This window comes from Vigna unguiculata, chromosome 8, assembly GCF_037176805.1.
Source record: "Vigna unguiculata cultivar grain cowpea cultivar isolate G323 ecotype 2 chromosome 8, ASM3717680v1, whole genome shotgun sequence".
In the NCBI taxonomy this organism is placed as follows: Eukaryota; Viridiplantae; Streptophyta; class Magnoliopsida; order Fabales; family Fabaceae; genus Vigna; species Vigna unguiculata.
The window spans coordinates 9764696-9776810 of NC_140799.1; the positions used below are offsets into that span (position 1 = coordinate 9764696).

Genomic DNA, 12115 nt, shown 5'->3' on the forward strand with positions numbered 1-12115 from the left:
TCTTTAGAAATAAATATAAGATACAATGAACCCTCCCTTCACATTCCTAATTATTTCTAATTAGATAATTGGATTATAATTGGACAATAAAGTTGTTTAATGAGCTCACACTCTATTCTTTCCTAATTTAATTTCGTGTTAGTTTTATAAGGCAGGTGGGTATGCTAGGATGACCTATGCAACTGCAGGTGAGAATCGTTGATCCAAAAGGTGGTCGGCAAAAGCAACGGCATCAGGTGCGAATCGCATCTCAATGGACACGTGGCAAGTCCTCGTAAGGACAATGTCAAATTGCTTCCATCAAAGTTCCAATTCTAACCCCAACCAAACCTTTCCTCAACGGAATCCACTAAACTCACAATCTTAGTCTTCTTTTGAGAGAGAAAGAGAGAGAGAGGCCGGAACCATTCTCCGATCGCGCCGGTGGTTCGGTTTATGGTCATCGGAGAATCGCTGATCTCGTTTCGGTTTCGAATCGTCTTTGTAGGCGACTGGAGATGGTGAATTCCATGGTCGAGCGCGCCACGAGCGACATGCTCATAGGGCCCGATTGGGCCATGAACATTGAGATCTGCGACATGCTCAATCATGACCCTGGGTACGCCTCCCTTTTCCTGTTGCATCCAAAACGCATCGTTTTCTTTTTGATTTCTTTCTTTTTATCGTTTTCTCCTTTTTTGGGAACAAATATTCAAGATTAAATTGCCTTTTCCGATCGATGTGTTGAGCTAAGTTCTTGATTAAAATTTTACTGGGATTCGGAGTGATTTGGTCTGTTTACTAATGATAACCGTTTTTGCCGTATGATAATTGTTGTTTCAAAATGGGTGTATCTGAGTGTTATTGTATATGGAGTTTTCGTGAAACCTTTTGAATTGATCAACCAGTGATAGTTCATAGCTACTGTGGGTTCTCCTAAAGTCTTTTTGTCTCGGACGAGTGCGTATATGCTAGGTGACGTCTAATTTACTTGTTATACTATATACGGAATTATATTAAGATTTGTAGGATATTTTTTCCATACTCTGTGTAATGCTTTTAGTTAATAGCATGGAAGTTGGTTCGGAAAGTGTTATCTCGTGTTACTTTGATCTATGAAAGTTTTCATTTATATAAATTGGTTATTCGAGGGATGAACTAGTTGGCAGTTGGCAATATGGTCGGTTAAACGTTAAATTTATTTACAAATCGACACTTTGTGGTCTAATTGTACAATTTTAGGGATCAGAGCAGCATAAATTATCATTAACCTAACTTTATATCAATTCTTACGGTTTCATAATTTACATCTCTTTTTTCTTGTATGTTTCCTTAAATTTCGAAAATTCTGACGTTCTGTATTAGAAATTGGAACGAATATCCAACAGTTTGAAGTATATTCTGAGTGATATTAATGTTTGCTCAGGGGGAGAACAAGGTGGAGTGTCTTAAACATGTGCATCTTTAGAGTTTCTGCAAGATTGTGTTTACACAGTTATGAACTGGATGATTCTTTTTTAAACTAGAATCAGAATACTTGATAATGTTTGGATTTTCTCTTTGTTATGTGTCCATATATTGAGAACTGTGTTTGGTTATGATTAACAGGCAAGCAAAGGATGTCGTGAAAGGGATAAAGAAGAAGATTGGAAGTAAAAATTCAAAAGTTCAACTTCTTGCACTAACTGTAAGCGAAATAGTGTTGTAATACAACCTTTTTCTCTCTCTGTAAAGTCTGATGTCAGCATTGTTCCAGATTCTTTCAGATTTATGCATCTTTGCTTCAAATGCATTTTTCAAATTTCATTTTGACCTCTTAAACTTTACATTATTGCCTGATTTTTTAATTATATGATGTTCACTAATGTACGTTTTAAGATTTTTTTTTAAGATTCTTTTCTTTCCTTTGTATACTATTAAAGTAAAACAGGGAAATACCAATAGATGCTTTTATTTTTGGATATAATAGTTAGTTTGTTTGAGAGAAAATGACAATACAGCTAACATATCCTCAAAAATATCAGACCTAAAATTTACAATAAATTTTTATTCTTCTTGTGTGAAATGGATACTTGGTTTAAGCTATTGTTAGTTGAGAGTGCATATAGACATAATTCTGTACCATCTTGGTAAGTAGATGCCTTCAACTCATGTAAAAAATACCCAAAATATTGATGATCGGGAATAAACTTGACCTGTGCTATGAGAAGTTCAAATTATTGAATGTAATCGCCCACACTCAGTTCTTGGAGACCCCTAAATTGTTCAAAGATGTTTTCCAAGAGCTCAACCTTAAGCTGATCCCATGTCAAATCTTCGTCATCTTCCAATAGAGAATGAAAGAAATGAATTGTTGGACCACAATACAAACTTGGGCTAGATTCACAAATACATCATCTAGTGTTACTTGTACCTGGAAATAGACTTCAACTTTGGGAAATCCAACAGGTAGTATCATCTTGATCAGACATTGATCACTCAATTTTCTTAATGAATTGGCAAAATTCTTCTAGTGCATCCCATTGTAATTTCTTTGGGCTAGATCTTGAAGTGCTTTTCCAAGTGGTGGCTTTCTTTCCTTAAAACGCCTTCAATTTCTTGATTTTATTGCTCAGTGTCCTGCTCCTTCCTTTTACTACCTCCAGCATCGGTTTTGTTGTTCTTTTGTATTCTGAATACAGCCTCCAGCTTCTCCAAGATCAATGTGGTCTGAACATGGATTTCCACAGTCGCTGTGAGATTGTGCACCTCTGCCTCCTGCAACGTGATTTTAACCTCTATTCTCCCAGAAATAGAAATTGCAAAAAGGAATAAAGAACACAAGAAATATGGTAATACTGCATCGTTGGATCAAAACACAGAAGGGAAAGTATAGGAAACAAAATACCTGTCTGTAGAGCAAAGCTCTTATGAAGAGCTATTGCATTCCATCCGTAGCCAACTCTAAATAAGGGACAAGATGCCTCTCTCTCCTCGCATGCCCCAATGTAACAAAATCCTTTCCAACTAATTGGCCTCATGTACAATGCTCAGATCACTCTCCCTAGCCAGCTCATTATTCCCTCACTCTTTAATTCCTTTTTCATACAGTCCAAATAATTTCCCTATTAACAATCTAAGGGAAAATACCATTTTTGCGCCTAAAGGTTTATTTAGGCTACTAACATATTATGTCCAGTCATACTTCCCTTACCTTGTTCCCACGTGCTTTGGCCAAAATTAAGAATGGGCTTTCCGTTTAGTTTTTCTTCTGTGTTTGTCCTTGCTTCCTTGGCCAAATGATGTAGCCTGCATTTGGGCTTGAAAGAGCTGAATTACAACATATGCTAGAAAAATATTATTTGCACCTATACCTATTTTAGTAAGAAAAAATAAAGGAAATATCTTACAATTTAATGAGTCCAAGAAATACAAAATAAAGAAGCTAATCAACTATTTTTGTGAGTAAGAACATCTTTTCATGTCATGCTCTTGGCTATCCTTCTTGGGATGATGTGTTGCTGCTCTTTTTCTTTGTTTCCATACATGCACGTATCAAAAGTAAAGTTTTTTGACAGTACTTGTGTGAAATAACAAACTAATTTTTGAGATCACCTTGGGTACCTTTTCAAATGATGTGTGTTCAGCAAGGAATCATTCTTGTTTGGGTATGATTAACTGTCTAGATGATTGACTATTCAAAAAATTCATTTGGTTTTATGTTGGTTTACTGTTTCTAGTTGTTGGAGACAATCATAAAGAACTGTGGAGATATTGTTCATATGCATGTTGCAGAGAGAGATGTGCTTCATGATATGGTCAAAATAGTGAAGAAAAAGGTATACATAATTTCTTGAACATTTTTTTTTAGTTTTCTGATGTTTTTGTTTGCTTGTAAAATATGTTGATGTCATTTCTCATGCTGATTGTAGCCTGATTTTCATGTCAAAGAGAAGATATTGACTCTTATAGATACTTGGCAAGAAGCATTTGGAGGCCCGAGGGCAAGATATCCACAATATTTTGCTGCTTATCAGGAACTGTTGGTAATGTTTACTATGAATTGTTTAACATAGAGATTTTGTTGCCAAGTATTCCTCTTGCCATTGTGAAAATGAAGGAAAGCTGCTCAACAAAACAATCAATATTTTAGCATTTTTTTTTGCATACACTGTTTTATCTGCTTGCTTATGAGTGTGAATTGTTGCAGTCAAAATTTAACCCAAAACTTTTAGAATGAAATTGTTTTTCAATGATAGTTTATTTTATAAAGGGTTTGTTTATTTCAGCGTGCTGGGGCAGTATTCCCTCAGAGATCGGAACAATCTGCACCTGTATTCACACCTCCACAAACACAGCCATTGGCGTCATACCCTCAAAATATACGTGACACGGATACTCGTCAGGACACAGCTGAATCCTCTGCTGAGTCTGAGTTTCCAACTCTAAGGTATAGACTAAATTCCTTTTTCTTATATGAAGGGAGTTTGACTTTATTCTTATATATTCATGGTCATTCAATTTTTGTATTGTTTTTAATTATGGTTGAAATAATGTTATACAGTGTGTGTGTGCGCATAAGAATCATATATGCATTGTGGTAGTTTTAATAATGGCAGAATATTTTGCGGTTCCAATGTCACATTTGAAGCCATATTCTTTCTTGTTACTGGGCAATGTGCTATTTAATAGCTGTACGGGATCTTTCTCCCTATGAGATCAGAAAAGTTGGGTGGTATCTGCGGAACCAATGGAAAGTGATTTTTTTATTTGCTGTTCTGATGTCACATTTGAAGCCATATTCTTGCTTGTTACTGGCCAATGTACTCTTTGATGGCTGTATGGAATCAAGAAAAGTTTAATGGTATTTGGGGAACCAATGAAATGTGAAAAAAATATGCTAAATAAGTTAGAGGACTCAAATTTTAATCAAAGTTTCTCTTTCTATATTTATCAGTGCCTTTCTATGTGTTATTAAATAAGCTGAATGAATTTAATTTCATTCATTTGATGTAATCAGCTCATGTTTCTTTTAGTATGTACTTAATTGGTATTTTCATATAATGATAGTGAGGGTTAAGCTTTGGTACAGATTCCCATATATAATGCTTTATTTTGTTCTCAATATCTAATCGATATTTCTTTTACAGTTTGACAGAAATTCAGAATGCTCGTGGCATCATGGATGTTCTTGCAGAAATGCTCAATGCCTTAGATCCTAGCAACAAAGAAGTAAGTTACACAATTTTGTTATTCAAATTATGAAAACAAATTCTCTGATTTAGAAAGAATACTATATTCCTTCTGTATTTCAATGATGAGGTCATTGGATCTGTAAATACATGAGCCTGTTGTTTATTTTGGGAAATGTAGAGTTAATTCTAAGGAAACAAATCCTTGTAGTTCTGGGATTGTTTTTGAATACGTAATCCTAGTTTTAATAGCAAGATACACCTGTAATCAAGAATAAAATTATAGTAAGGTTAAAATAAAAAACTTCCTAAAATACATAATGAGCAGCACAGTTTTGACATAAAGGTATTAAAGTTCTTTATATTGTAATGATGGTGAAGATTATGAGTGTAGCATATTGAAAATAATACATTGATCTGGTTGAATGTGTATTAATTATCAGATTCACTGTAGTCCAATTTTGTTTCACAACTATTGTGTTTTTTCTTTGGTTATCTTAATAATTTTGTTGAATTACTTTGATACTAAATTGATTGACTGCTTTTTGTGCTCCGTCTTCATTGTTGTGGTTATGCTTTAACTGTTGATATGGTGATTGCTATTCATAGGTGTTATAATTATAGAAATCAGGGACAAATCTTTTATAATCAACAATATCTAGATTATATATTTATGTATATATATCAAATCTTCTCTATTTATTCCTTTTCACAATATAAATAAGCATCGGTTCTGTCTGAGAAACACATGGTTTCAGCTTAATGTCTCTCTTTCCTATAGTTTAACAATAGGTGTTGAAAATTGTTTATCGGACAAGGCAAAAGTTCGATTTCACTAGTGATAACACTGGTTACAAGAACAAAAGATTTGGTAGTACTGATTTCAGTGCATCGCATGATTAATGAATGGCTTGTATAGTAATACGCACCACATCATATTACGTATTTTAACTGGTCTACATATGCCTTTAGTTTGGTGTTTTGTTTCTTTAACCAAATAGCATTAGCCTTACCCGATAGATGTCTTAACACTATGTAACTGTATTATTTACTATTTACTTTACCTTTAAGGATACGGACAAAAAGGTAGATTCTATAGTGACATTAATTTCAAGTTATGGTCCTGTATTTCCTGGAATAAAATTTCTACAAATACTATCCAAGAAAGCTATTCTTGAGTAAATTTAAAAATACATGGGTTTTTTTTAAGAGAATCTTGGGACTTTAGTTTAGAATTCAAAATAATTAGAATAAAAGTATGAGTGAGAATCAAATGATTGTTAGGTTTTGGGCCATAAACGTTGTTGAGAAGACATTTTTCCATAGTGATACATGTTGGTCAACCTTTTATATAAAAGAAAAGAAGAGTGAAAATGGAAGTTACTTTTGTGTTTCAAAGCAAATCCTTGTATGTAAAAACAAAGGAAAACTTCCTATCAAAGAACTAAACAACTCTAAACATTGGAAGTTGAAACCTATTATGAAAGACATCAAGAGCTATCTTAGATGACATAGTATCATACCATTCATACTGAATCTTATTTTCTAATCCAAGATAAGCCAACTTATCCGCATAATGATTATCTTTTCTGAAAATATGAGAATACTTAAACTCAATTCGTTCACAAATCTCCATACATGTTCTCCATCTTCCTCTAAGTGACCAAGGAACAATTTGTACAGTAGAAAAAGCTTTACATAACAACATGGAATCACTTTCCAACTAGAGATGCCTATATCCAGCCAGCTGAGAATGTTCAATAGCTAGAACAACACCCATGATTTCTGCATTCAGTGAATTCTGCACCCCCAGGAAAGCAGAGTTCTTTATAAAATAAGGAGCAGATTCAAAATTAGGAATCTCAATTATATTTGTTTTATTAGGAACAGTATTATTTATTCTAGTGTTATATCTTTATTATTAGAGGGTACAAATCCCTTCTATTTATTGTATTGATTCATGTTCTTCATATAAATAAAACAACCATGCTTTAAAAATACACTGTTTTAGCTCAATGCTTCTCTATTTCTTATATTTTAACATAGTATCTAGAGTGTTTTTAAAAACTGTGTTGGCAAGCTAGACCAATTGTATCCGAAGGATGATTTTTTTGTAGCGAACCTTTCTCCTAGATTCATGTGCTATGCTCATTGAGTATTTTGGGGAGCTTTCTTGCGGCCTATATTTGCAGTGGTGAGCACAGGGTTGGGATTGCATCCAACAGATCTTTCAAACCATACAAATGTTGAGACAAACCACCCATCTATGTGCCTGCACACGTGTTGTCTCTCATTCTTCCATGAATTCCATCTCCGTGCCATTTCTGAATCCACCCCAATAAAGGAACACAAATAGTGGGTATATATAGATTGATGCTCGACTCTGGTGTTTTAAAGTCCACTATCTTCAACTCACTCAAACAAACTTACTTTCCCTCATGAGACGCAATGCAACAATGTGGAGTGAGGCTTGTGCCCTCAATACTAATGATACCCAACGTTTATATTGTGTTTGCAAGTTCTTTTGACACTACTTTCTCCTCGGTGATTTGATGGCCCTGATATATGCTATATCTTGGGCGGATTCATGTTCCCATACATGATTTTAATGAGCTCCTGCCACCATATGTAGATTAAAATAGAAACTTGAGAAGAACTGTACAATTTTTTACTTTATGGCTTGCCTCTTGAGTATGTTACTACACATGATTAGATTTTGGGATCACCAGTAACCCCAATTATGTCTTCTGCTCTGCAGAGACTCATACCTCTTTTTTGGGGACACTTCCGTTTTTACATTAGAGTACTAATTTTGGGCACTTTTGGATAGGTAATTCTAAAAATCATTTAAAATGTGAGCATTGTCATTGCTATGGTCATACCATTGATTGGTATTGGAAAATGCATGGGAAACCTCTTCATCCAACCAATACTGCTAGGCATCTATTACCAAGTAATTTGCTGCTCATGGTATGCCAGCTGACCAGTCTGTATGACTCCATCCTTTCTGAATATGTTATGAAATTTCATTCACCTCCATGCTTTCATCAAATCTAAGCGTAACTCATTGTTACAGTATATTTGATTTTGACCTTGCTCGTAAACATGTTTGCCCAAGTCTAATTACTTTTTATTTCAACCTTTAATTTCAAGTGGTCATTGATTACCAAGCTTTAAATTACAAAACCTTCTTGACATCTAATGGATGACCTTTGTTATTATTTTCAGGGGATTAGACAGGAGGTTATTGTGGACTTGGTGGAGCAGTGTCGAACTTACAAGCAGAGAGTGGTACACCTTGTCAACTCAACTTCGTAAGTCCTGGAGTCCCTTCCCGTGATAATATATAATGATGACTGATATAGTACTCGCTAAATCCTTAATTCATGTTAATTGCATCTTCTGTAAAATAATTTCTTTTTGATGTTATTATTTTTATTATTATTATTATTATTATTATCTTTTTCTGACTATTTTCTAGCGATGAATCACTGCTATGCCAAGGACTGGCCCTGAATGATGATCTGCAGCGTGTACTAGCCAAGCACGAATCTATTTCTTCGGGAACTCCCGCCCAAAACCAAAATCACACAGAAAATTCAAAACCTGCCCTTCCTGGAGCACTTGTAGATATAGATGCTCCTTTGGTTGATACTGGGGATACTAGCAGACAAACTAAAGAAAGGTAATCCAGTCTCTTGTTTCTTCCATTATTGCTTTGCTCATGAATGTCACATTTTGGCATGTTACTATTAGTTTTATTGTATTAGGACTCATGCAATGAATAATTGTATTAGGATTCATTTGTGTTCAGTTCACTCATTACAATTGATCGATTATTGTTCATGAGGTAGTCAAAACCTTTCATTTTGGCTGAAGACCTACTTTCGTTATTTTATTTGTAAACATGTAGGAAGAGATTGATGTATATGAACTACTTTCATGTTGATCTGATCCATATGATGCTTTGGCTATATGGCTCTCATAGCTATTTACTTACATATATATGTGCAGACCCTCTTCTAATGTTGAAGCAGAATCCCAAACAATGAATCAGTTGCTGCTTCCTGCGCCTCCTACTTCTAATGGTTCAACAATTCCTGTTAAGGTTGACCCCAAATTGGACCTACTCAGTGGTGATGACTATAACTCTCCAAAGGCAGATGCTTCAAATGCTCTTGTTCCTGTGGGAGAACAACCACCTGCTAGTCCTGTTTCTCAGCAGAATGCCCTTGTTCTTTTTGATATGTTTTCCAATGGAAATAATGCACCTACATCTGTCAATAGCCAGCTGCCCCAGCCAGCCAATGTTGCTGGCCAAAGCACTCCATATACTCCCCAATTTCAGCAACAGCAAACAGTCATATCTCAAGGTGGATTTTACCCCAATGGAAATGTCCCAAATGCGGGTTCGCCTCAGTACGAGCAACAACCGCTGTATACACACGGTACAGGTCCTGCATGGAATGGTCAGGTTGCACAACAGCAGCAACAACCACCTTCGCCTATTTATGGTGCGCTTCATGTTTCTTTGGATTTAAACGAATTCCTGTGACAGAAATCCTTCAGAATTACACTGTTTCTAGAAGATGGTTTTAAATTGGTTTGTGTTGGAATGTGAAAGTTGCAATATTTTAAATTGGTCTGGCACTGATATGTTGAGTTGGTGCTGGATGGGTTGAGAATGTAAATTTAAATAGGATTGTGCTCTAATAGTTTGTTTGTACTAGGTTGCATAACTGACTTATTTACTTTGTTTGATAGGTACGCAAAGCGGTGGATCATTGCCACCCCCTCCTTGGGAAGCTCAAGCAGCAGATAATGGAAGTTCAGTAGGTGGCGCTCAGTATCCATATGTGCAGAATGCTGCACATCCTCCAGGGTCTCAAACAATGGGCAATGAGCAGGGCGTTGGCATGTATATGCAGCCAAATGCTAACAGCCATATGCCAGGAATGCATAACCATGTTGGGAGCAATCAAATGGGCTTACATCCTCAGCATATACAAGGTGTTGCTGGGCCCTACATGGGTATGGCTTCACATCAAATGCAGGGTGGTCCTGTGATGTATCCTCAACAGATGTACGGAACCCAATTTATGGGATACGGTTATGATCATCAGCAACAAGGAGTTCCATATATTGAACGTCAAATGTATGGTATGTCTGTGAAAGATGACAGTGCCTTGAGAAACTCTTACACAGTTTCTACCACATCTTATGCTCCACCATCTGGGAAACCTTCCAAGCCAGAGGATAAGTTATTTGGTGACCTTGTTAACTTGGCAAAGGTGAAGCCCAATCCCACCCCAGGCCGAGCTGGTAGCATGTAAAAACTAAATTACCGGGTTTGCACATTTCATCCGATTGCTAACTTTTGGCCTCCTTTTTCTTTGATTTTTATTTTTTATGTTTTCATATTACTATATATATATAATTTTTTTTGGTTCTTGTTACATATTGTTTGCTTGTCTGGGAATTAGCATTTGATAATGTACATTCGTTTTAGAGAAAATATTGAAAAATGGGGAGAAAGGGGCTAAACCATAATTGGTTTTGGATTGTAATTTGTGACAATTCTCCTTGTATTACATTACATTCCCTTCTTGTGCCTGTAGTTATGATCTAAAGCTTCTTTCTTTTAAGCATCAATGTGGAAAAGGATTCTGTCGTTAGCAGGTCGTAGAAAAAGATCATGACGTCACTTTTCTTCTGCCCTTTGAAATTGAGGGAAGAAAAAAGATGATAAAAATGAAACTGAAATAAAGTTAAAAATGTTTCTTGTTTGAACAAAGTAACAAGAAGTGGATAAATTTTCTTAACTAAGTAGAGAAAGTGGAAAATGCTTTAGTTTAGTTGGAAATTAATTTTAGCCCAAAACGTAAACTTTTACATCATTATTATTTTGTTACAAATTATATAAGATTTTTAAACCAATTAAAACAAAAAATGTACCCTCCACTTTTCCTTTTCAATGGGACCCTCTTCTGTAGGTCTCAAATTTCTATTATTTTTATTCGAAACAGACAAGACTGTGAGACTAGTTTTCTTAGTGTTTCTAATTATTACGTAAATGTTTGCATTCGCTAAAGTTGTATAGGAAAAACTACTTAAATTTTCGGCTTAATTATGCAGTTACGCTCTGAAAGTTAGCATATACATGATTTGGATCTTAAATTTTAAAAAAGGTCGTTCTAATTTCTTAAATTTTAATTTAGGGGATACAAGTTGGTTTGCTTTGAATTTCCAGAACTATGTCTGACTTAAAGTTGAATGATGGTTTTTATTTGAACGGTACTTTGATTTTAAAGAACAAATATTAGCTTTAATTTCTTTTTACGGGTACCTTCGATGGTAATATGTAATACACACACATTATATATATATATATATATATATATATATATATATATATATATATATATATATATATATACATTAAAATAATAATTTATAATTAATTTTATGGAATTTAAATCATGTGAAATAGTTTAATAGATAAATAATTTATAAAAATGAAAATTTTTAAATGATGTTTTAATTGTTAAAATTAATTGTAGAATTTTAAATTCTAAAAGAAGGCTAAAATTCAAATGAGTTATGAAATATGTAACGTCCAATTTAATTAATAAGTGTAATTAAAAGAAACGTTACGCACAAACACAGTTCTGGGGTATTAAACACAATCTCTACAAGATCCTAGGTACACCACGATGCCAAAGCAAACCAGTTACAATATTCAACCGTAGACCCAAAGGCAATTAAAACAGTAAACTAATATATGGGCCATAGTCCAGAAAGAAAACCCATCAAGATACAGATCCAGTTAAAGCGGACTATGCAGTGGAATCTCCATCACCCTGATTATTTTGGGGAGTTCTCACCTTTGCTCACATCAACAAGTTGATGATCATTGCAAAAGAAAAGACCACACCACAAAATATACAATAACAAATAGTAGGGTA

The 12115-nt window shown here is 34.7% G+C and overlaps 1 protein-coding gene across 1 annotated transcript; it reads left to right on the forward strand.

Moving 5' to 3' along the window:
- The first annotated feature begins 319 nt into the window (after positions 1 to 319).
- LOC114194345 (TOM1-like protein 9) lies at positions 320 to 10767 on the forward strand. The gene is made up of 10 exons (XM_028084506.2): positions 320 to 598; positions 1588 to 1666; positions 3699 to 3797; positions 3891 to 4004; positions 4248 to 4408; positions 5109 to 5190; positions 8379 to 8464; positions 8632 to 8835; positions 9165 to 9664; positions 9915 to 10767. Exons 1-10 carry the CDS (start codon positions 498 to 500, stop codon positions 10481 to 10483), a joined length of 1995 nt encoding a protein of 664 aa, XP_027940307.1. The 5' UTR covers positions 320 to 497; the 3' UTR covers positions 10484 to 10767.
- Positions 10768 to 12115: the final 1348 nt, after the last annotated feature.